This window comes from Centropristis striata, chromosome 5 (genome assembly GCF_030273125.1).
Source record: "Centropristis striata isolate RG_2023a ecotype Rhode Island chromosome 5, C.striata_1.0, whole genome shotgun sequence".
Lineage (NCBI taxonomy): Eukaryota > Metazoa > Chordata > Actinopteri > Perciformes > Serranidae > Centropristis > Centropristis striata.
This window is the reverse complement of record NC_081521.1, coordinates 32,006,027-32,032,953: the sequence shown is the minus strand read 5'-3', so window position 1 is coordinate 32,032,953 and position 26,927 is coordinate 32,006,027. Positions and strand designations below refer to the sequence as shown.

General features: G+C 37.8%; 1 protein-coding gene across 2 annotated transcripts in view; it reads right to left on the bottom strand.

The window, feature by feature from the left end:
- The window catches only part of cacna2d3a (calcium channel, voltage-dependent, alpha 2/delta subunit 3a), a 128,117-nt gene that overhangs the window by 69,121 nt on the left and 32,069 nt on the right, over positions 1-26,927 (bottom strand). For both annotated transcript variants that reach the window (XM_059332775.1, XM_059332776.1), the window contains exons 4-5: positions 18,783-18,842; positions 680-842 (exon numbers count right to left, since the gene is read on the bottom strand). In XM_059332775.1, the coding sequence (XP_059188758.1) occupies positions 680-842; positions 18,783-18,842 (223 nt within the window). The remainder of the gene's footprint in view (positions 1-679; positions 843-18,782; positions 18,843-26,927) is intronic.

Sequence of the window (26,927 nt, the reverse complement as noted above, 5' to 3'; positions counted from 1 at the left end):
GGACAGAGGCCTACATCCACGTTCACCAGGACACATACTAACCATTGGAGCTTCAATTATCCAGATTATTATTAACAGTTCAACAAAAAAATGGTCTCTGATATGCCAAAATGTACTTTTAGTAGGTGGGGGAATCATATCAATTCATGGCCGCCATGGCGGCCATAGCGGACTCACTTTTAGCAGTATACTAGTATCATATGAAATTAGAAGATCTAAGTAATCCATGGGCACCATGTGCAACAGGATATTGTGTAGGGTGTTGTCAAAATAACGCTGCAAAGTTAGGCTTTTTTTATGTTTTATTCAAATAAATTCAGAGCAGTGAAGCTTAAAGTTGAGGAAAGTTTGAGAAAGAATTGTAGTTGTTGTCGTCCAAACATGTTTGATATTGGTTAAGTTCAATTTGACTGAATACTTTATTGGTCAGTCTGTGGGTTTTACTTTCACTGTGGAGAACTAAAAAAGACTGATGTGAGATGAAAGGAGAATTTTCTGTTATTTGCCATAACAATTCCTGATTGATTTTAATCTTGTGGGAACAAAATGCAGTTAAACAGTTAAATAGCAACATATTGTATCGCAATACTCATCATAACGCAAAATGCTTAAAATCGCATAATATCATATTGTGCACATTTTTTGGACCTTTATCATAAATTACAGGTAGTAAACATACCTTTGTTATACATGTTGGTGGGCACCTGGACCACACTGAGACTGAGATTGACTGACAGGTTGTTAAAGTGGTCATTAGGCTGCAGGACGAATTCTCCTCCCAGCTCGACACTGTTCCCCTCCTCATCCACCTCATTGATCAACACTGCATTGAAGTATTCATACTGGAGATAAGAAGAAAGAGATAAAGAGAAAGAGAGTTAGTGATGACATTCGAATACAATTAAATACTGGAGTATCTGTCATTTAGAATCACGTACTCCCAAAATAATCGACTGCTGAATCGTGTTATCAATGTATAGAATGACAGGGTCACCCAAGTGCTGAGTCAGACAATAGTTTACGTACTGAGGTAACCTGAAACCCTGGATCATCCCAGACGTGCATGATGTTACAGCGGAAACCTGCTGACTTGACAAATCTCTCCTGAGCTCACACACTCCCTCTTCCTAGCCAGATGCTGCATGTGGTGCTCTGCCTCCACTGTATTTTTAGTACTGCGCATACTGGGGAGACTATTAATAAATCATAGAGCAAGATAAATATAGAGCACATGGCTCCCTGCATCCCAAAGGCTCTGAAGTCTGAGGTACCACACAGGGGCAAAGCCTGCAAAGGCTACAGCCGCTGCAGAACAAACGACAACAATGAGATAAAGACCATCAAGCGATGTAAAGCAAAATTTGACATTTTAGAATAAAATCCCAAAGGGCATCGAATAATTGTATGTTAACATGTAATTCAACTTCACCTACATAAACAGAGGGAGTAAAAGGTGATGTTAAACTATGTAAATTCAAGCTGAAGTGAGCACATGCGTGACTGTTTCAGGTGGCATCTATCTTTGTGTATTCATTGATTAAAATTGAATCTTAAAAATGAATGCTCTTCTTGTGGCCACAGTACATCACTGCAGAAGCACAGGTGCAGTGTAATCTTTTTTTTCTTCAACCTGGCCTACAAAACAGTTTGTGGTTATGTTCAACTTATTTGAAAGAACTCTTCTCTAATTTAAAAATAATTTTACTTTGATGTCATCTGCAATATGTCTCAATTTATCGCACTGACATTTCCATTAAAATGAATATTTGTTATCTTCAACACAAAAACAATTATGTAGGTGGTTAGAATAACAAGTGCCATCACTAGAACAGCCTTTACTTCCTAAAATATATATGTATATATATATTTTATTTTATATATATATATATATATATATGTATATATATATTTTACTTTTTTTACTATTAATAGTAATGGCAGCAGCAGCAGCGGTTCAATCTGTTCAATGTGCAGGTGAACGGTGGTGAGTACGTGGCTTAAAGCTACATTGATTTCTCTCGTAATGACCAAGAGAATAGAATTTGAAAAGGGCCTTTGAGGAGAATGAATTGCCATTCTCAAGAGTCCAATACAAAGCCTCGGTACATGTGCTATCACTCAGAGGGGGACAGACACTCTCTGGACTTGATTTTTCAGAGACTGACAAGACAGCAAGTCCAAGTAAAGGGTGACAGGCTGCAGAGAAAACTGCACAGAGCACGCAGTAAAACGTGACACAAGACCTCAGACATATTTTAATGTCCTACCACGAGGCCTGGGTGATTACAAGATCAGCCATTCAGAGTCGACCTTTTCCTGCTCCGTTTGTAAGTTGCCGGAGAAATAACCAGAAAGGCTGAACATGGAGCTGAGGGCAGCGAAACAGATGTCCGCCATGACTTGGAGGAATAAACCAGGGAGGTACAGGTGAATGTTGGGAAAGAGCAAAGGAAATTAGAATCTATCCGCCGCTGTATCGAGAGAAAACATTCACAGCACGGCAATTCACACACAGGTATGGTGCATTTAATAGCGTCGGAACAGCTATGGTGCATTCAGTAGCATCGGAACAGTTATGGTGCGTTCAAGAGTGTGGGACATATGAAAACTTACAGAGAAACAAGCAATAACTGAATGGAACTTCGTTCAATAAACAAGTTAGCAAGACATTAACAGTGTGGGCTTTCTAACAACAACAAATCTCACAATTTGTTTATTTTGGATATTGCATACCTGCAAAAAACACTCAGGACTGTAAAGTAGTTCACTGTGTTGTTTTATATTTTTCTACAATTGTTGTATTTTTCTATGTTCATCTTCTATAATTTGTTTTGTTATTTACTTTGTGTGTTAATAAAATATTGAACTAATCTCAAATTTCTTTAGTTTTCAATACAGATGCTTTAAAACTGGCAGTTTAAAAACAATATAAAAATTGTGATAATAATCGAGATTTAATCATCTAAAAAAAATATATCTGGATTTATATTTTTGCCATATCGCCCAGCCCTACCTACCACTCACTTAGGTGGAACCATTCCTTTGTACACCACGGGAAACACTCATCCCACCCCTCTACCTTCTGTTTTCTAGCAACAGTAACCTTCACTTGGGCTAAATCTTTCCAGCTCCTCCTGAGGAACACCATCATCGCCTCAGCCTGGTGCAAAACACAGATAAAGCCATCAAATAGGCTGGCAAACGCAATGCCTATCGGTGTAATTAATCAGGCCTGATTAGGCTTATTAGCCTTTTATCAAGGGGAACACTGCCATTTCAAGGTGAGGGAGCACAATGTTGCATACTTCTGCCTATATATTTTCTCTACCCCTGCATGGACACAAAACTTAAACTATTTCCTCAAAATAAAATTCTTTGCGTGATGAAAGACAAAAGAAAACACTCAATTTAAAAATGAGCCAGTTAGGAACAACAAAGGGTACTGAGTTATAGATTCAGTGTAAGACACAGTCTTCTTCAGTCAGCATTTATCTATGTGTGTCAGGCCAGGACATTACTATGCAACTCACTCTCTGGTCTTGACCCACCAATTGTGAAAAACTGATCTACATTGACCTTTACGATGTTTGGGATACCAGCCATTTTCTACCACCAGTGTGGTAGCTATTTTTTCAGTGCAACGGGGTGAACAGAATCCAAATTAGTTGACTTTGACAAGGACTTTTTTATTTGGGTTTTGCTGTGTTCCTTTGGGAAACCAATTTAACCTTGTGTTTCTAAGAGTAGACAGAAAAACATATTTAACCAAGAAAGTGAGAGATTTGTTCAAAATGTCTGCTTTAAACCTGTCAAGTCAGTCAAACTTCTAGCAAGAAAGTAAGTTGTTTATTTAGCACTTTTCAAAAACCCAAAACAAAAGTTTAATGGGCTTCACAATAATAGCAGTCAATATATCAAACAGGCAGAATGGTAACAAACAAAAAAGAAAAAACATCAACATAAAAGAAAAACATCAAAAAAGCTTTTAAAATGTCTGTCTTTAATTGCACTAGACCTATAAAAGTTATTGAAGAAGAAAAGTGGCAAAGACTATAATATTAGAAATGACGAAATTAGATAAAAGGCATAAGAAAGATCAGGACAGACAAGGACGATATAATGATATAATAGAAGAAGGCAGAAAGACAGAATAGAATAGGACATAGGACACAATAATACAGGACACAAGGAACAAAAAGACAGAGATAGGATACAAAGAGGCAAGAAAATGGGTCAAAAAGCAGCATAGATAACATGTGGTTACTTAAAAGCAGCTGTAACCTATATTTTTATACCAACAATGGTTGAAAAAAGGGTATGTGCATAGTGACAGATTATCATCACCCAACTCTGCAGTTCTCCTTAGCGTTAAAGAGCATTTTAGTGTCTTTCAGCTCATTGCATAGTTTTCTGGCCTGGAACCTCACTGTCACGGTGTAGTTTTTGGAGCCGTTTTGGAAAAGGGGCTCTTAAAAAAATCACAGCAAATAAATCACAGTATTTATCCGGAACATTTAGCATCTGAAGAGACAAATATTTTCTTCAGGAGTTGGTGCAGATTTTCTATCTTCTATTTGCCAGGTGGCCAGAAATATGACTCCAAATGAAGGATGGAATGTTGCCCTATATCAGCTGAAAGTGTGTAAAGTTTGGCTTAAAAGCTTGCCATATCAACTGTAAAGGGCATATTATGTCAATGTAAAATTTCCTAAAATTGTATGCATTTTTTACAATGTTTTCCTTAAACAAGCACCTTTAACTGTGATTAAAAAAAAGTGCCCCGTGACATAAAATCTGGTGAGGTTGCAGGAATGACGACCTTCAGGCGATGGGAAACTCTGGCACAGTTTCTCAATGCAGAGAATTGCTTACGTGTCCTGTTCACCCTTCTCCTGCTTCATCTGTACCTGACCTCTCCCTCTGGCAACTGTATCTTTGTTCCCTGCCAAAGAGGGCCCTGGTATCCAGAGCTTGCCTTAATTACACCTGATTATCACCTTCACAACTCCTCCTCCTCTCTCAGTATGTTATTCTGCAGTCCAAAGAAATCTGCAACGAATACATGAATGACAATCATTCAATTCTACAGAATCCTTTGCGTTGAACTGAAAATGTGCCAGTTAGCATTGGTGAAATGTAACTAATACATTTACTCAATTACTGTACTTCAGTACAATTTTGAAAAACTTGTACTTTAGTTGAGTATTTTCATTGTATGTTGCTTTACACCTTTACTCTAGTACGTCATCGAAGCTAATATTGTACGTCTTACTCCATAACATTTTGACAACATCATTTTGCTTATTCAGATTATTAAAACAAAAAGTAAATTAACTATATATATTCAGATTATTACATTAGTCATGTTAACATCAATATTTCACAAAGAAAATATATTTTTGTTTTAACTCATAAACTTGTACACTGTGGTGTAACTACATTTACTCAAGTAAAAGACCTGACTACTTCTTCAACCACTGCCCTCTCATACTTCTTGCTTTTTTGATTGCTTAGTTGTTTTTAATGTTATATTTATTTTTCATTTAATTGGCTAATTTTGAGCCAAAATCTCCTTTTTTTCTTCTTCTACTTCCTTTTTTTGTCAGTTTCAACATACACAAAATATCTCCCAGTGAACAGTATAATGAGCAAAAAAAGAGCTACAGGGAGCTGTAGAAGGACTTTTTCATGAGTCATGAGTCAAATGTTGTCAGACTTGCTTGTTGGCAAACAAAATAACTCCGGTGCAGGGGGACAAATGATAAATGCTTGGTTTGACCTCACCTTAACATTATGAGTGAAAATTAAGACATCTAAAAATTGGGAGCTGAGTTCACACAAGATTTGAAAACATAACGACACACACACACACACACACACACGGTACACAGAGAGGCACCTGCAGCAGACGAGGCCCCATTGCATCTTCACTCTGCTGTCTTTCTGCCTTTGTCTCGTTAGTACCTGTTCTATCATTCTCTCTCTCACTTCCTCCGTCTCTCCCTCCCCACCTGATTTATCCCTTTCCTTTTCTGGCACGGCCTGTTTCCTTCTACCCATTGTTCACTAGCTCCATGCAATCCTCATCAAGCTCCTCGCCACCCTCCGTCTCTTCCGAATATTCAGCTCGAATGTGCTCTCTCATGCATACAGCTCTCATTGGCACGGTTTGGCTACAATCAGCTCTATCTGTGAGACCATTGTTGCAATTGCCAGGTTGTCTCTGTCTAGTCAACCCTTTCTATCTGTTTGTCTCTGCCATCTCGCTGGCTGTCCTCCATCCGTCCTCTCTGTCTGTACGATAGGTGGAATAGGGAAATTATATTAATCTAAATTCCCAAATTAAAGCAATTTTCAACAACTGTAGCTCTTTTTTGTACAGATGCAGACAGTGGAATAGCACAGTTGATTTGTAAAACATGTAAAAAAAATAAAATAAAAAACATGCACAAAACATACATTGATCATCACTGCACTATAAACACTGTACAATATTTTCTATAATTTAATTCATATGTGCAATATTTTGTGTGCAATGGTCCATATCGAACTGCTGACTCTGACTACATTGTTTATAATGTTCCTAAAGTTTATTTTTGTTTTAAATGTTAATATTTTTTACTTGTTTATTTGCTAATACCTCTGTTTTATTTCTAGTTTATACTACTGTTCACTTTTTTTTTTGTTATCCACTTTAGTGCTTCAACTCTTAAAATGTCCCCGTTGTGGGACTAATACAGGAAATCTTAATCTTAATCTTAATGTACACATTGGACATGGATTGAACAGACAAACATGGACACACACACACAAATAACCAAGTTGCAGTGACTAATTTAAACCATTTAAGTTGTGCAGATGTTCTCGCTCTATCCTTGAAGTAAGTGTCTTGAAAGACATCGAAAGAAAAGGCAAAGACATAAGGAAACACAACCAGAGTCTTTGGCTATTAAAAGTGTAGAGAATACAAAGTCAAGTAAAAATAAAAGTAAAACAAACTGTTAATGAGTCTGCTAATAGACTGCTTTAAATTCACAGCATGTGGGCTTTAATTTTGATTAAAATTGCACCCATCAGCTTTTGAGTTCCAATAGTGTGGGAGTGAGTGTGGGTGCATGAAAGGAGGCAGGGGCAAACCATAGTGTGTGTGTGTGTGTGTGTGTGTGTGTGTGTGCTCCCCAGCATCAATTGAGGCTGTGTGTACAGTGTGTGGAAATGTGTGTGTGTGTGTTTCCAATTGTGGGTGTATGTGTTGAGTAAGTCAATTATGCCATTCCAGCATTACAGTGAAGGAGTGCCCAGTGCCACTAATGCAGTCCCTGATCATGGTGTTAACAGCCTGATCTTTAACGTTGCAGTGCATTATGCTGAGAGATCGCACATGTACCATCAGCACCCACTCACTCCGTGTGGTGCAGACGGAGAGGGAGAGGATGAGGACGGGTTACTGGAGGTAGACACTGGAGCACATTTCACTTTGCTGCTTCAAAACATAAGCCTAAAGAATTCATAGATTTAAGGAGTTATATGAACCGTTTTAACATCAAAATGCCATTGTAGTATAATTTATAATTACATCGTTATCATATAATACTTTCTCTATGCTCTTTGGTTTCTGCTCTATTTATTCCCAACATTTCTGTTGGGTGAATTATTTTCAAAGTAATTTATTTTTGTGATTTTTACATCTAATTAAATGCCTCCATGAACGCAAAAAAACAAGTAATATGTATTAATTTACACAGTAGTAACATCATTTTTTAAAAATCAGTAATCAAAATTAAAGCTTTGTGTTCATCTTTTATGCTTCATCATGGTAGAGTTGGCCAAACCAAGAGCCAAATTTCCAGCAAAAAAATTGGCATTGTATGTTTTCTGGAAAACACAGATATGTTAATCTGCAACATTTGTTTGTTGTTGTTTTTTTGACCAAAGCAATATGTTAGAAGCCAAGTAGGTCCGCTGTCGGCTGGGTGGGAGGGAGAGAGGGGAGGTTTAATGGAACCAACAAACCCTGGACTTTAAACCAGGAGACCAATCTTCATGTTCTGTTTTTGGTAGTTTTGCCAGGAAGTAGTGTTGCTGGACATTTGTTCTAGAAAAAGTGTTTAAGGTATCCCCTTGTGGGAAGATATGTCTAGAAATAGTTCTTTTTTTTTTGTTGTTGTTGTTTTCAAGCCTAACCCTGTTATTTTTACCTTACCTTAACCAAATGAGAGATATTATGAAATTGAATCTGAAAAGAAATAACAGATACAGAAATAACTTATTTTATTTATTTAGATGAAGCCATTCAATAGTTAAACATCTGATCTCACAAAGTAGCCCTAACAGTCACTAAATTCCATAAGTTTGTTTTAATTTATTTTATTTTTAATATATCTTATCTCTTATGGCTTTCAAAGGAATGGCTTGTTGACACCCAAAGACATGAGCACTTATTATAATTATTTTTATCTGTATAATAAAATGAACTTTGTGTTCTTTTAATGCCATATATTTTCTTTTAACTTCTTTTATCTGTTGTACATGCTGTATTTCTTGTTGTTTGTACTTACCCTGAAAAGCCTAATATCATCTGGCAAAGGGACAACCAATAAACATTAGCCCCTCAGCTAACTCGGGTGCATTTACATTGACAAAAATGTTGACTAAAACATGCTGTCACTTTTCAAATAAAGTATTGGATTGATTTTCTTCTGCATTTGAACCAGGAGTTTTTCTGTTTGTTTTTTTTTTTCAAACCAATATATCTTATGATTATGTATGTTAATTCAGTTAAATTGTTTGTAAAACTCTTTGACACAACCACAGTGAAAATTACACACTGGTCAGAGTCTGTTTGTGAGTGCCGAGTAAGAAGAAGAAATCACAGTGAGGCACACACTTAATGTGGATTTAAATACTGCAATTTTGCTGCAGTCATTGAGTTGAGTCGCTATTGTTGACTTCAAGCCTGTGCACAATGTCACTGGCAAATTATCTTAATTTAAACTGCTATGTGTATTATATGGTTGTACGGTGTATTTTTTTAAACTATTGCCTTAGATTTAACAGCAAAATTGGTGGCTATCAGTCACAGAAGAGTGAAGAAGACATGTACTGTAGTAAAAACATAAAGGTCCCTATGCAGGAAGAGCACCTGTGCCGCTTAACATCCTACCTGCAGCCTGTCAAGCACATACACTGTGTGGGTATGGGACCCACATGCACATGCTCACATAGAAAATAAAAAAAACACTCTTGTTGATTTTGATAAATACTCTTGCTGCACAGTGAGTCAACAGCCTCAAGGGGAAGAAAGACAGAGTGAGACAGAAAGTAGACCTCATGTGAAGCTGGGGGTTAACCGTGACGCTCCACCCTCTGGTGTTCACTTTTAACTCTCATCTCCACTTCGACTTTCTGCTCTTATTCACCCACCTCCCTACTCTCTTTTTTCACGGTCGGAAAAGGGGAAAACACCACTCACAGAGTGTGGAAATGTGACTGGAAAACAACCAGCGGGCACGGATACAGGTAATCAGTGAGTAAACAAGACTGCAGATTGAGTAAATAACTTGAAGGTAAGGTCAAGAAGGGGTTCAGAGGCTGTGCTTAAAATCCTTCTTCATGCATCTTAAACTTTGTGCTCACCCACTCTAAGAAAACACGTCTAAAAATCTACTGCAGCCACGTGAGGTTATAACGCTCGTTACACACTCTGTGTGTGAGTGTGAGAGGGAGGAAAAGAAGGAAGTAATAAAATTGTCATCAGTGTTATGACCTGTGATCAATGCAGAATTGTATTTTTATATTAAAATGAATACTTAATAAACATGTCATGCTACTGGGAAATGGTGGAATTGTTCACTGTAATTTTTTTTTTTTAAATTACAGTAAAACACTGTCAAATTTAATCAGAAATAGAGCGTAAAATCTCAACTTAGAGAGACGCTTATATTTACCGTAAATCAAGGAATAGTACACAACTTTTAATTGTATAAAACACAGTTTTTTCATGTAAAATTAAAGGAGAAATACCATAATGTCACAAGGACCCAATTACCATAAAAATAAAGGGAATACTCTATAATACTCTTTTACAGTGAAGTTCTGGCAACCACAGCTGCCAGTATTTTTAAATTTAAAATAAAAATTTAATTAATTTAATTTATTTTTTTACAGTGTGGAAATTAACACAAAAAAAATAGATTTTTTTTTCTCACGTAAACGCTCAATTTATTAATTATTGTATAGTTACAGAGCATTAGCCATGAATATGTCTGCCTTCTCCTGAACATAATGTCACTAAAAATTATTTTATATTCTCTGTCCAACTGGAAATAATGAATTTGATAACTGGGTACTTATCCCTTCAGACTCTCTCTAGTGTGTTTTGTGAAGAGAGACTTCACAAGTAAGGTAAGTCATGTCAGGTAACACAGAACTCCTCTGCTCCTATTACTGCATATTAATTATTCTAAAACTAAAGCAGCAAATACCACAAAGATTTTTTTTTCTTTTCTCCCCTTACACCACCTTACTATTGATTTTTTACTATTGATTTTATTTTTGTTCTAATTCTTGCTGCTTGATACAGATTCTGTGATCTATGCATTGGTGCAATAAAATGATAAGCAACTGGAGACAGCGCATAGGAAAATGTTTCTTTTTTATCTCATAGATTCATAAAAGAACTGTTTCTTCTGAAACCAATTCATTCTTTCAAGGAAACTTTCCAGAGGCTTGTCGATGTCAGTGTTTCTAGGTATCTCTCTGCAGGAAACGTTTCTGAACCCTTCTTTCAGAGATTGTAGACAAAGGTACTTTCAAATGCTTTGTGTCTGGCGTTGGCAAGTAGTGTGTGGTATTTTGTGCATTATATGTTGGACAGTCAAGGCAAACTCTTCAATAAATCATATCATCGCATCACTGGTCATGCATGCCACAGTACAGTGAGGGTACACAGCAAGGTTATAATAGTTTTGGATTTTTCATTAGTTTTAGTTTTAATGTCGTTGCGAACTTTTGTTTTCAAATTCAGTTAGTTTTAGTTAGTTTTCAGAGTGAGTTTTCTAGTTTTAGTTTAGTTTTTATCTTTTGAAAATGCTTAGTTTTAGTTTAGTTTTTATTAGTTTTAGTGTTAGTTTTAGTTTTTTTGTAATGGGGTATTTGTTGGGTGCCAGATTCAAAGAGGTCATAATAAATTTTGGCTTTATTTCCTTTGGTTTATCCATCTCAGCCCCAATAAGGTTATTAACTCTTACAGTTCTGGGTGTTTTGAATTTTGGTTGGAGTGTAGACATGCAGTCTCAGTAAACATATTTACTGTGTGTTGCATGTTCCAATAGAAACACTGAATTATGAATGAAAAAAGTTGACAAAAATGAAAACGAAGGACATTTTCACTATAATTTTAGTTAGTTTTAGTTAGTTTTGTAACCACACAATACAGTTTCAGTTAGTTATCGTTTTTTAAAAGCTCTAGTTTTTATTTTTATTTCAGTTAACGAAAATGTTTTTTCAATTCTAGTTTTCGTTATTTCGTTAGTTTTCGTTAACTATAATAACCTTGGTACACAATTTCGTTGTGAACTTTTGTTTTCAAATTCAGTTAGTTTTAGTTAGTTTTCAGAGTGAGTTTTCTAGTTTTAGTTTAGTTTTTATCTTTTGAAAATGCTTAGTTTTAGTTTAGTTTTTATTAGTTTTAGTGTTAGTTTTAGTTTTTTTGTAATGGGGTATTTGTTGGGTGCCAGATTCAAAGAGGTCATAATAAATTTTGCCTTTATTTCCTTTGGTTTATCCATCTCAGCCCCAATAAGGTTATTAACTCTTACAGTTCTGGGTGTTTTGAATTTTGGTTGGAGTGTAGACATCCAGTCTCAGTAAACATATTTACTGTGTGTTGCATGTTCCAATAGAAACACTGAATTATGAATGAAAAAAGTTGACAAAAACGAAAACGAAGGACATTTTCACTATAATTTTAGTTAGTTTTAGTTAGTTTTGTAACCACACAATACAGTTTCAGTTAGTTATCGTTCCTTTAAAAACTCTAGTTTTTATTTTTATTTCAGTTAACGAAAATGTTTTTTCAATTCTAGTTTTCGTTATTTCGTTAGTTTTCGTTAACTATAATAACCTTGGTACACAGGCACACAAACTCAGGTCAAATATTTTTTGCCGGTAATAAGAAGAGCAATTTGGCAAATCAACAAGCATGTGGCTACCTCTCTATGGTAACACCCCAGACAGGGGAGTTTGAGAACAAGAGAGAAATAGAGAGAAAAAAAAAGAGAGATTAAGCATTTCTCTACCAGTTCTCCCCCCAGACTGGGGCTACATTTTCAGTCAACATCAGGCTTGGCAATTGGCTGTTTGTCTCCAACCTCCAAGGAAGGATTTCATTGGCTGCAGAGGGCATGGGAGACGGCTCCCTGCTTTCCTATTTACAGTACATGAGCAGTGCGGGTAAAAGAGCAAGGGAGGAAAATTGCAGCAGATTACCGTGCCAATTTCACATGGAAGCAGAAGAGCTCTGGAAAGGATAGATAAGGAAATTCCTATCAAACCGCTGCCAGCCAAATATGTATCCAAAAGCAAAAAAACACACAAACATTTTATAATAAACCCCCGAATAGTGATGGAGGAGGTTTCACCCTACAGCGTGGATGTGGTATTTTTAGCACAGCTGGTGATAATTACCATCTATTCACCATGTTCTGCAGTAAAAGGCACTATTAGAAATGCCACCATCAGAGCTGCACACACACACACACACACACACACACACACACACACACACAGGTACAGCATACAGAGCTCAAAAAATGTACATGCATATTCATAAAGATGCATGTGAATAGCGACAATAAACAGCAGCATATGATTGCATCTAAAGAATGCTCAATCATTTCATTTAATGCTCAGGCAATTCAAAACACAATTAGCAATGAAAAATTAATGGCTGCGACATAATTCGCCAAGAGGTTCTGAAAAACCTGCTTAACTAAAGATAAATACCAACACACACACGAATGTGGACTCATATGGATACACATGCATACTAACTTTGGCACACTAACATGGGTGCAGAGGGCTAGCCAAGCAAAGACAATCTGTTATTATTACTATGATGGCTGAGCTGGTGATGCAGGGATTAATTTGTGACGGATGTCTGAATATAATGCGGAACCTCCCACATTTGGACGGGGACTTACTTTGCACTCTGTCCGTGACTATCAAGATTCTTTGATCCATTTCCTGGAAAATTTGATGCAAGTAGTTCTCTCATTAATTCATCTCCCATTGATGTTACTTGTTAATTGCTTTAATCAGCAGAACGTCACCTGTCAGACCCTAAGCGGGGCAAACACACTGCAGTGGGTCAGAGCAGAGTAAGCACATGTTTTTCTTAACATTCTGTGCTGTTAATGATCGATTGCTGATTGGTTGAGGGATTATGCGTATTATGACTATAAATATGATGATGACGAAGGTGATGATGATATTATGATGCTGGTAAGTGGTGTATAAATATTTTGTCATAGTATTACTGAGGACCAACTGTTAATCCTCTGAATCACAAGCACTTTTTAACTGGCCTTGTTTTTCACTCCAATATATAAGTTCTGAACCTTTATGGAAACAGCACAATCATGGGAGTACTTTTGTGCAGAATAACACAGTTATAATAGCATAAATCATGAAACAATAGTTGAATTTCTTTGATAATAACAATATCTGCAATTCACTTTTTTACAATCTCTCCTCGCTGCTCTGTGTAAACAATCTGCAGGTCTTTGTAAACATTTGCTATTTTTGTTGTTATTAATGTCTTCCTTGTGTGCCGAGCAGTGCAAACAAGGGGAAAAAAACGGTTTATTTTTAGCAAAATTTTAAACGAGACATATAGACTGAAGTAATTCACAAAATTAAGCTTAGATTTTGCCGAAACTGATGCATTCGTCACATTATTCATCCTAGAACCATTGGAAATTCAACAATAATCTCAGTTTTTACAATTTCTAGCTACAATAAATGGTGTAATTTCTGCAAAGATTTTGCAAAGAAACATGCCTTTCAAAGCCACTGGTGCTGCATTGAGTGTCTGTCCTATAGGTGACAGGCTCTGTGGTTTGATGAGTTTAATTATTTGTTTGCTCTCTATAACCAACCTACCAACTCTGTGTCTTCCTGGCCCAGAAATTAGGCTCTGTAATGAAGTTACACTGCATCATACCACTGCATCTGCCATTACATTAATCTGTGATTAAAGTAGATTCTATTACCGTGGCTGCACGCCATGCTAACAAGCATCTGGCAGGAACATGTAATTGTCATTATCATGCCCATTTTGTCGTCCTCCATCACTTTCTCCTTCTCCTTCTCTTTCTCTGCCTCTTCCTACTCATAGGATACTACATAACACAGGTTTTTTTTGTCTAATATATCTTCTTGTTTCAAGGTATCTTGGCCTGAAAGTGGCATTTCACTCAGTCTGAGACACTGTGAAACTCTACATTACACTATAGGCTCTCTATCAGCCATTATCAGTTCTGGGCCTGTGTCATTAAAGTGGAAACAAAGGGACACTCACTTCGCTGGGCTCATCTCATCTCCGCCAAGTAATTACTAACATAAAGCACCGCTGTGAGCCCACACAGTGTTACTGCCCCTCAAGCAGCATATGAAAACACAAACACACAGACAGATAAGTGTCCACAAGTGAGTCACACATACAGATGCACAAGCACATGCCCACAAAGACATGCAAAATACTTGACAAACACAAGTACTAATTTATGAAGGCAGTTTTGTTTACATGCAACAACAACACACACACAAGTACAGATAAAGAAGGATACATCAAAATATAGAGTTCACTCCTGTATAAAACCTGCACAGGCCTATTGGTGTATATGCGGTCCTATATGTGCCCTTATGAAAACTTTTTTAACAAAATATATAATGCAGAAAATGTTGCTTGGTGTGATTGAGAAATTGTGTTAGCTATTCTTCTTTTCTTTTCTTTTTTTCAATTGTCAGCAATTGACTGACACTGAACAGTAATGATGTGTATTTAGCCATTTATTTAATTCCTATTAATTCTTTATTATCATTTATAGAATACATTGTTTATATGCTGTAAAATAATGTTTAATATTAGTAGTAGTAGTATAGAAGTAGCTTTCTGGGTACATTTTCAGAAGGATGAAAAAACAATTGACATAAAAATATTTCATTCCCGCTCAAAAAATGACTATATCAGCCTATTGGTTATTGACTAATTTTCCCACTCTGAAATAGGTCTCAAGAATACCACATCGATCTGGCTGTAATATATATATTGAATATATTTATGTACTTCACCTGTGTGAACAGGCCTCACAATTTACTCTTCAGTAACCTATTGTTGTTATATTATAATGTTTTTAGGTTGAATTAAAGTATTTATTAGTATCTTGTTCTGATGTAAATTTCCTCGCTGGCAGGTGAAAAGGGGTGGGTTGTCGTCTACACTAATGAACACACACATATTGAGAAAAAAACATTGTGATATAATGTAGTCTTTCTTGGCTGATCTCCCGGTGAACCTGTTGCTTCACCTGCTGCTATATATTTTCCAGAACGTTGTTCAGACTCAGAGTGAAGTGGTTTCTATCAGCTGTGGGAGATTGTGCAGCTGAAGCAAACACAATTGTCAAACAGTAGAAAGAGAGACAGACTTTTTCCTATTTGAAAAAGCACATCCTTTCTCAAAACATAACATTATGTGACAACGTTGCATTATAGCCTAAATTTGGATCCCTTACTTTTCAGTGTAAAATTGTCCTGACAGAAGCACTTGCTGATTCTGAGAAGCTTAAACTCCGTGTTAAGTACAGCAGCTTAATTCTTTCTTTTATCAAACACCATATTAGCTGCAGTGAATCTCAAAAAATGATCTCAGTGTGATGTTGCGTTATCCATACGCCTGCAGCTAATTATTATTTTTTATCGTTAATTAATCTCCTAAATGTTTTTTGATTAATTGTTTGATAACACTGCATCTTTACATTATGCTGGAATTGGGGTATATGCATGTTTGGAGTTTTTTGCTTAAAAATGGGTTAAGCAATTAATTGATTATCAAAATGATTAATTTCCTGTTGATTCAAAGTTATTGTTATCTATATTAAATATGAAACACCATACAAACTAATTAGGCACACATATGCCATATTCCCCTTTGAAGCATTGTTAAAGTGTGACCTGGTGGAATGTTCCTTTAAAGCACAGAGGGGAAAATTGTAGAGTATGTGGAGAATTAAACAGGTAACCACAAAAAAAAGAAAGTAAGAGAGGAAGGGGTACTATGAGAGGGAGATTCAGAGCCGGACAGCAGTCAGTGGTTAAATTTAGTAATTGATCCACTTTAACGGCCCGTGACAGCAGAAAACCACAGGGCATTCACTTTAATGCCTTAAAGAGCTGACAGAGTAAACACATACTCACCGCCACAGGCAGAGACACAGGCACACATAACACTCACGCCACAGAATTTATAAGTAGTTTATACTCCCAAGTCAGCTTAGCATCACATTTCCTCTTTAAAACTCAAGTTTCTGCTGTCGCTCCTCCTACTTTAATAAACTGTGCTGTGCGGTGTGCATGATGCGCAGCAAACTCGGGCGAAAACATCACGAATGTACTGTCTTTCTCTCTATGGCGCGCACACACACACACACACACAGTATAAAGCTGCACTCTAAAAATTAAAGCTGCTCAAATGGATTTGAGATACTGAACTACTCCCTGGGAGTAGTTTAAAATTTGGAGTTTTTGAGAGGGGATACGGCAGTGATATAACGCCATAAATAATTCATGGTTTATGTTTCAGTCTCAAAATGTGTTTGTCACAGAGTAAATTGTGGCATAAAAACATGAGGTTTAATTGCTTAACCTCTAACAAAATATGTAAGATGCTTCTCACACAATTTAATATTCAGTTATTATTATTATTATAATCGTGATGCCTTATCTGAATGGAATTTATTCTACTGAGTCCAAGGAATTGGACTAAAATACCCCAGGGTATTGTCCCTAAATATTAACCTCATCTGATAGGGTGGAGTAGAGATGCTATCAGGTGACAGATCTGATAGGATCAAACAGATTTCCACCTGCTGTGTCCCTCATGGAGATAATCACAACTGTTTATCTGATAGGTCGACTGGTGTCCAGTGCACCTCACGAAGCTCACATCAAACTGTCAAAATAGGCAGAATAAAGATCCTGTTTCTGTATAGCCGATTTTTCCCTTCAGAACCATATTTTAGTGCACTGTTTAAGTGTAATTTGAGAAAGTTTGTGACCAGGCCGCCATGTTCTGCTTGGACCAAACACAGCCCCATTTTGCATGAGTCCGTTTTCGCTACATTACATGCTTTATTGCTCTGATTGGTTGTAGTTCTATGAGGTGGCATTTTGTTCTGTGCATGTTGATAACATCCCTCAGAAATCAAAGATGATCCGAGAGGTTGCAAACTAATATCTACTTGCAAATTAGTCTGGCAATGCTAGGCTAGCTGATTACCATTTAGCAGCACACTAGACTTAAACCGGACTACAGGAGTTGTAAAATCCAGATTTTGAAATAGGGTTGCATAACGGACATGAAGAGAATCTTCACAGACAATTTACTTTAATCTCAAACATGCACACACTACAAGATTTGAAAATAATGGCACATCTGGATATTATTAGGAGGACTGTGCCAGAGAAAGCAGCGCACCTCCTCATATGATGTCACAGGGAAGCAGATGTAAACAACTTCAATGTGCAACGACACATTTAGATATAAATGAACTTACCATAAACCAGTAAAATAACTGTTTGTTTGCATTTTCATAACTTTTTGGCACACACTGACAATGCACGCCAAACTGATGGCCAAAGCATTGCAGTAACAGTATGAGCTGCATTAGCCATTAAAGCAAACATTTATTAACAATCTGTGAAAAACTATCCACAGCCTCCAGTACTTCACACCATTTAAAGCTGGATGTGTACAACTAATTCTGCACTCTGAGCCAACAGGGAGGCTTCTAACGTATTGAACACATTACAATTTTTGCAGTTTATGGTATAAAACAACTCATGATCTCCTCATTAACTCTCAGTCATTCTGATTTATTTTCTACCCTCTGTCTGTGGACATCTCACTGATGATGTCACTCAGAAACCTGTCTTGTTTTTTTGCTAGAAAGGGCTCATTGTGTATAATTTTGTTCAGTTATCTACTGAGTGCAACACCATTAAACATAATGGACCCATGAATCCACAGTAAATTATCACTAACAGCTGTTGAAGAGTTGGGTACACTCTTTAGTTTGTGCGATTAAAAAAAGAACATTTATGTTTATATAATATTTCTTATTTGTTTGGAATATGTGCTTGTGTGGGATTGTAAACACCTGACAGTGACTGTGACTGTGGCAGACCGAGACATATGCTGACAAAATGATTACACAGAGATGTGGACAAACACACACTTTTAAAAGAGAAAAGACTGTTAAGCCTAGTCAGGCGAAACAGACTGCAGAACAAGATTCCTAATGCCTTTTCTCCCCGTCTCTCCTCTGTAGTGTTTACAGAGGCCCCTTGTCATTTGCTGAACATTTTCTCTCTCTGGGGTCCAATCACAGCAGCACTGGCTTCTGAGGGGTTAGTTATTTTCAGCCTGATTTAATTAATGAGCTTACAAGAACATGATGATTGTGATAATGTTTGTGTGGTCAGAGCATACTGATATATACCTGTAGGTCTGGATTTTCCTCGTGCTGTAGGTGGGCTTCCTCTGCTGCCTCTACCAGTCTCTATAGAAGGGGAGGAGAAAAAAATATGTTAGTACAAAAGTGAATTGATTAGAGGGTCAATTAATAATCGGCAGAGAAAGAGGACTACAGAAAGTAGCCTTACAACTAGCTTTATGAGTAACCCTAAGCAGCAGAGCAACACTGCAAGCCCACAGGACACACACACACACACACACACAAACACACACTTATGTATACAGATAGCGGACAGACATTTGGCCATCTCGTGAAAAGAAGCTATTTTCCTAAATGGTTCAGCGGTAGAGGTAATGACTGCCTCGGGTTCCTTGGACACGACCACAACAAACTCCATCACCAGTTCATGCGGTCTCTCTCTCATACACTCAAAAACACACATACTGTACACAAAACACACACACACACACACACACACACACACACACACACTCTCTATCATCACCCTCTCGCTGCTACCGTCTGCTGTGTGTGCCTGTAGGGCAGTGTGGGTATCTGTGTCCCTTTGAGTCAACGTTATGCTCCCTCTCCTCTCTCTCTCTATCTCTCTTATGGGAACTATCATCTTTTGAAAATAGCTTTTTGTCAAAAGCAGTCAACATCTCACCGTCATCATTCTCAAATGAAACATAATCATAGGGAAATGCAAGTTGCACAGCCCCTTTCAAAGTAAACTTCTCCCTGCTTTTTTTTTTTTTTTTTACTTGCATCTTCTGTGCGGTGGCAAACAGTAACAGCATAATAAAAATATTCACATTCATGTTGGTTTGCTAAAAACACATATCATTCAAGACTATAATAACTCAATTTATCCACACAAATTAATGAGTGTGTGTTGTGTATATGTGACTGAAGGTGAATATTGGGGTGGTAAATTGTGATTATTTTTTATTATCAATTAATCTGATTTTGTTGTAATTATCAGTTCACTGTTGTAAAAATCTGACTAAACAATAACAGAAGACTGATAAATGAAAGAAAGAATCCAGGAGTGAGAGAGCATATATCCATATATATATATATTAATATTATTTGGTATTCTGTTCAGAATTTTAGACAGCAAAAAGCAGCAAATCCGCATTATTAAAAATACAGAGCCTGTGAATGTTTGGCAGTTATGCTTGATGAGTCACTTGTTTCAAGGCTTTAAGGTTTTTGTAATCATACAATACAAGAAAGCACAATGAAGTGCAGTTGGTAAACCCCCAACATATTGCTTCTCTAATTGATTGATTTCAGCACTAGTGTATAAGTGTGTATGGGGTATTTGGTCTCGCAGCCTGTACATATTCCACTCAGAAACATAAGGACATACACAGCAGATCATACCCTTGCCTGTACTTATATAAACGTACAATATATGCACTCAGACATGTCTAGATCTTTCCAAACAGTGTCAACAAGGCAGTTTGTTCAGGGACAAAGCTCAAAGTGAGCTATTCTCCATTCCTAGAGTCTGTAGTCCTGTATCTACAACCCAAAAGTAATCCTGTGAGGAGTGTACTAAGGGGGTGATGAGGGTCATTTACTATAATGAGTGCAATGTGTTTCCTGCCTTTTGTTGATCATTTTTAAAAGATTGGGGGTGCAGATGATTTTTGAGGCAATATGTGTGATGGGGACGGCGAACATGGATAGCAGCGGTGTGTTGTTGTCTATAATGACTCATTGATATTTGAAGCTGCTAACCTATTCTTGCCATGGATGGACGTGGGGGTTCTGTCCAGTGTGGGGTGTGTTTGATGTGCCGGAGACTAGTTCTTTTGTTTTGTCACTATTTAGCTGGAGGTAGTTTTCTGTGCACCACGGTGTGAAGTGGGAAATGGAGTGTTGACAGGCTGTAAACGAATTATTGTCACTGTGTGGTGCAAGTATGGAAGCAGCATATGTGATGTGGTGACGGGTGGAGGGCGGATACAGTCGTTTGAATAGAGGGTGTAAGGGAAAATCTGCTACTAATAATAATGGCTGCAGCAATCAAAACAGGTGAAGGACCTGGAGGAAGGTTTTTGGGCCCTGAGTAACAGCTTCAGGGATCTCCCATACACACACACACAAGCACTTATTTCTACTCCCAACTGCGATGCGCATGGTATGTTCTCATTGCAAGTCATTTCGCTCACTCACAGCTGGTCCTGGCGTCTATGAGTTTTGGTAATGCACTTCCATTTCGCATTTCCATTCAAATGGCTTTACCCGTAAAAATACTGCAATCAGCCAGCTTATTTCAGCTGAGCCGTGTGTGTGTGTATGTGTTGTGCTGCTGCTGTATGCAAGCAGGCTGTTTTGGGAAGTGAGCACTGTAATCTAGAGCCTGGCCAATCATTTTCTTCACCATAGCAACACACCTGGCCATTGCATATCGTTGCATATCATTCTGTGCTGGGCTCCGTTCAGCTATCAATATGTGGATACATTCGGCTTCCTCCCTGGTCTGATAGGCTGACACAGAATAACAGAAGACACAGTGAATGCCTGTATGTCCTCTCTGCCCTGGACTTCTTCAGATGTTTTTCAGAATCAAACAGGAACCTTGTACGCCCATGTGAGAGCGTGTGTGCGTCCTTGCATTGAAAGGCACTGCAAAAACATCAGGCAGGTGCATCTGCTGAAAATCCACAACAAAGCACGGATGAGGAACAAACAAAGATAAGGACGGTGGAATAAAGGGAGGATGAGAGAGGAATGAGAGAATAACATTCTCTAAAGGTCTGAACGCTTAGCCTCACACTCCCAGCGAAATGTCAGACGCTGCCTGTGAAGCCGGTGTCGATAGAAACACACTTTTCAGCATTTTGTGAGTGGGTGATGGTGTGTGTGTGTGTGTGTGTGTGTGTGCCTGAGTGTTAATGTTTTTATCAGCTGACACTTGTTAAGATATTAGACCTTTGACCATTTCTGTCTTGCAGCCGCTTTTGCAAATGTCAATCATTTAATGTGAGAGTATGCAAGTACGTCAATGTGTGCATGATGGAATCTGGTTGAATTTGATGCATGTGCAATGGGCTGTAAAAATGTGTCTCATTATGACATGTGCAATTTCTCTCTTCTATGACTTAAAATTGGGTCTATTAATCTGCCATAAGTGTACATAGGAAAAGCAACTGTCTCTAAACCCCATAACCCACTGGTTCGCTTGAAAGGAAAATTTTCATTGAAAAATAGTCAAAAATCACCATTTATCATAGCCAGAAACTGGTCAAATGTTCACATTTCTGATAGTCTTTAAATGCACCATGTAACACTTCAATTAGGGAGAATAAGCAAATCTAAACTTTATATCACTAAAATAGTGATATTTAATCCAAATCACATTTTTCTACATGTCTAATTCATAATTTCACCAAAAATTAAACATTTTCTAACCAGTCACAAAAGTTCAGCAAGACTTCAACTGAACTGTAATTCAATTTGCCTGTATTATAACTAGGGCTGCAAGATTTGGAAAAAATATATATATTTGCAATTAGTTTGACTGATTGCAATTGCAATATGATATTGGATGGAATAATAATTCTTACAGCACTATTCTCATCGTCTGTGAAAAAATATATTAAAATGATCATGTCGTGATTTTTTTAAGGGAGTTTCTACCTGACAATTAATTTTTCTTAGGTCTATAGAAAGATTGTAGGCCAAAACATGTTGCTTCACCAAAATAATTGGATCAAAATGGCATTTTGACATATATTTTGCCTTTTACAAATATTGCACTCATCCATTTTGCAATTTAGATAAAACTTAAATTAACTTTGTTATTGTGCACAAAACATTTTTGAGTTCTCCCTACATTCAACCATGATTGGGCTGTTTCTGTCAATATGCAGGACTTGTATCCTAATGTATTGAGATGCATCTGTATATTACAGTGAAAAATGATACCATCATGAGTAAAATGTGACAGGAGCAAAACATGCCCTGAATCTGCTGGGGGTTTAAAGGGTTAATAATTACACAACATTACCATACACGGCCAATGATAACTTCATCTCTACTGAACATTTACACTTGATTCCAACCGTGAAAATGCTATTCTGGCGTATTATTTATGTAGTGTAACTTACCATGCAGGAAGATGGGAGTTAAAGCTCCAGGGTAAAAATAACTTTCATAGTAGCAGGGAGTTTTTCAATTGGAAAACAGATTAGAGATAAGTAGGTACTACTCACTCCTGTGAATTTCAATTCCAGAATATCACCAGGATGAACACTCCAGGTGGTGTGTTTGTTTTTGTGTGTATGTTGTGTCATTGTGGGTGTGCATGAATGTGAGCGCTGCCAGTCTGCACGTGTTTGCGTGTGTCTCGCATAAATTCAAATGAGCCTGCCATGTCTCTTTGTCAATAGGTGGTCCTGCCAAAGTGCATGATGCAGTTTAAAAAGAAAGAGGAAATTACTTTTTTTTTCTCAAGTCATTCTGTCGTGGCTCGAGCTTGGTACGAGATGACAGCAATAATTAAACTGGCACAGTCGGAGAGGCAAGCCCTGTTGTCTCCCTTAAAAACACATGCACACGCTCATACACAGACGTACACATTCACAAGCCTTCACTGCATCTGACAGGGTAAAAGCACGGAGCTAACAAGGCTTGCTGCGGTAACTGGATTAGATTTGTTAGTGCTAGAAGAAGAGTCTGGCATCTCTACCTGATTACAGACCCCTGAAACCTTTTTGCTGGTCTCCGTCTTCACTACAGAGCTTTTGATTCTTTGATTCTAGACCAAACCCGACTGATCTGGTCCTGGTCAGACTCTTCATTTTATTTGTCGACTTGTTTTTAGCCTAAATCAAACCGCAGGAAACAATGTGTTGGTGTTAAAAAGTTCACATCTATCCTGTGATGCTTTGCCAGCACTATAATACTTGGTGCATATTAATACAGGAAATTTCTGTAGTTTATGAAGAAGAAATTAGCATCAAAATAATGTAATTTTCCCCCTAACAGAAGTCAACAAAGACATCAGTGTGTTTTGCTACTCAGTTTAAAAAACAGCTTAGACTAATATGCCGTGACAAAAATGTATATTTTGATCAGATTTGGGTTCCTAATAAAACTGAATCATCTTTGGTTCTGCCTGATTAAGACACAACTATTTTGAGCCTGAAAAAATTCTTTCCTAATGATCTCCCAGTTCCCCTGTATAACGTTGACATCTTCCCCCTCAATTTAACGCAATTTCTGCTCCTATTTCATAATTTTTCATCCCGCCCCCTTCCACCCACCCAGTCCATTTCTCTGACATTTGGACTCATCTACCCCCTTTCATTATCTGACATCCTATGATTATGATTTGCCTGACAAAGGATTCGGCTTGTTTACACTTTCAAAAGTTCATAAACGATCCCCCTCATTTAGCTGTCATCTTGATTGGCTTATTGTTCTCGCACCGTACTTGCTGTGCGGTTTCCTGACGGTTGAAGCCACTGACCTTAACAAATTCCTATCCATTATGAATGCAACACTAAAGCCGTGAAAGTTAGCGAAAGCTGTCATATACAGCTGAGCTATGCTAACAACTGCTGTCAGAGAGGCAGAGGAGGGGTGGACGGCGGGTCACATACATTATTGACTGGCAGCGGAAGTCTCAGACTTTTTTAAAGCAGTACATTAAGACTTGCTTCGGCACATTCCCTCCACCAAGAGGAGGGGAGGGCAGTGGCCTGAATCTGAATGTTCTCCCGAGGTACTCGAGAACAAGACCACAGTCAACTCCAGTTCTCCAGACTTACATAAAAAACATTCCCAGAGGTGCTGTGCGCTGTTGGTTCAGCATGCATTTGTACTTTGGTTTCAAACTTAACTTTTCCTTTTTCCATACAGCCATCTTTTGGAGTTAAGATTTGTTAAGAGCATCTGAACATTTTGCCCTAAAAGAAGCAGAGTTTCAATACAACAATACCAAAAGCAACCCAAATTAATCTAGATCATCTAGATTTATCAGCTCTGTCTGCATGTGTAAACATTTACATTTAGATTTACATTTAGTCATTTAGCAGACGCTTTTATCCAAAGCGACTTACAGGAAATGTAAAAGCAAACAATCAAGGTATAGTGCAATAAGAGCTATTAGTGCATCAATAAGTGCTAGTGACAATTCTTTGAGGAGTATAATTATCATGTGGAGCTAGGAGAGAAGATGCTCTCTGAAGAGATGGGTCTTCAGGAGTTTTTTTAAAGGTAGGGAGGGACGCCCCTGCTCTGGTAGGAACTGGTAGTGTGTTCCACCAGCGGGGAACATTAGCTTTGACACTTTTTCTCACATATAAAAGGTTTGCATCTCGGGCGATCAGACCTAAACAAAAAAACACACTTACAATCTTACAATTTTAAATGATTTTTTTTTAGTACAAAATTTAAAGGAATTATTCAAATACAGTTGGTATATTTGTTAGAAATAAAATAGAGTAACAAAAGCTAACAAACAAAATTGAAACAGTATTGATTTAATTTGGGTCATTACTGTCATTTTCAGGATTTGTTTTTTTCCTCCAACCCGAGATGAAAAAAAGAGTAATTTCCCTCACAATTTAGCTGATTTTCGTAATTTATAAGGGACAAAGCTAATATGTTTTATGCTTCCTGTAAAGTAACAACTAGTGAAAGCTCTTGTGCTTCTCAGGTGGCTCAGGGTCTGATGTTAGATAACCAGCTGACAGTGGTTTGCTTGATATTGGATGCTGCAAAACTGGAATAGTAGTCAATTAAAATAATTCCAGTATTACCAGTATTATAATAGTGGTTTTAGGATGTGTGGGTGCCTGGAGCAAACAGTTTGAATATTTGAAGGATTAATATGTTATTATTGATTGTTTGTATAATCAATAAAATATGTTTTTGTGCACACTTTTTGTTTTTCATTACTATGTACCAACTTTTGCAGCCCCCTGTATATATGCATGCAACCTTATATAAATATGTGCTGAGCAAATGCACTAAAATCATTTGGCGAGCTTCTGCTTGGCCAGATGTATATCTGTTCCTCAGTTGTAACAGGAAATGCTAACTAAGCCTTGGCCTGCTGGATCAGGGCATGTCCTGTGGGTCTTGGTTCTGCCAGAGGCCTGATCTGTCGAGGACTGAGCCGGGCTGAGCGGGATTGGCTCGGGTCAACCCATCAATAGCACTGGGGACAGCAATTAATATTGTCAAACCAGCCAGGGAAGAGTTGCAGCATCAACAAAATGGAAAAGTGCTCTGTGACACTTTGCTTCCTCTGTTTTGCACATTTAGATTGGGCACAAGCCAAGTAGATAGAGGGTGGTGGAGAGACAAAGGGAGAGACAGAGAGAGGGTGGGGACTAGTGTGCTTTGAAACATCAAGTCCCAATAATCAATACTTGACAAGTTCTAAGCAGTTCTGCTGACTGAAAGGGAATATAAAAGGGAATATGAAATGCTTAACCCAGCCCTGCCATCACTTTCTCCTCTGTCTCATATTTGCTCTTTTTTCACACTTCCTTCACATGCCTCCACTGGACTTTTGACTTATCTCTTTTCTATACAGTGCCCTTTCCCATCCTTCCTGCCGACATTTCCATCTCATCACTCTAGAAACAACCACTCTCACTATGACTTCTTGGTGACATAAAAACAACCGGAAACAAGGAGAGGAAAGAGACTGCCGCTGTTCTGACATCTAATGGCCGGCTCTGCCTTGTCATTAGTAGCCATCACTCTTAACAGACACTCACACACACACACTCACACACTCACACACACGCACACACACACACACACACACACACGTGGCAATGATCTGAGACTGAGGACAGCTAATGAAATTAGGGAAATGAGGGGAGCAGTGCTGTCAGCTCAGTGTGACACTGTGGTATGTCAGGGAGGAGGGCAGACACAAGGGAAGGGCAGGACAAGACTGCAGGGCTGGACCACACCATTATAATCCCTACCAGAAGTATACACCAATAAACATATCCAAATCACAATATGGACTAGTGCATTATTAAAATCACAGGAGGCATAATATTTGTTAATGGTAAAATATGTGTCAAAATACCATTCTAAATCAAGTTTAATTGTGGTGCTGCAAGATGCCTCAGCCTACAAATTGTATTCTACAGACTACAGAAAAAGGTTTCGTGGTAGAGCAAA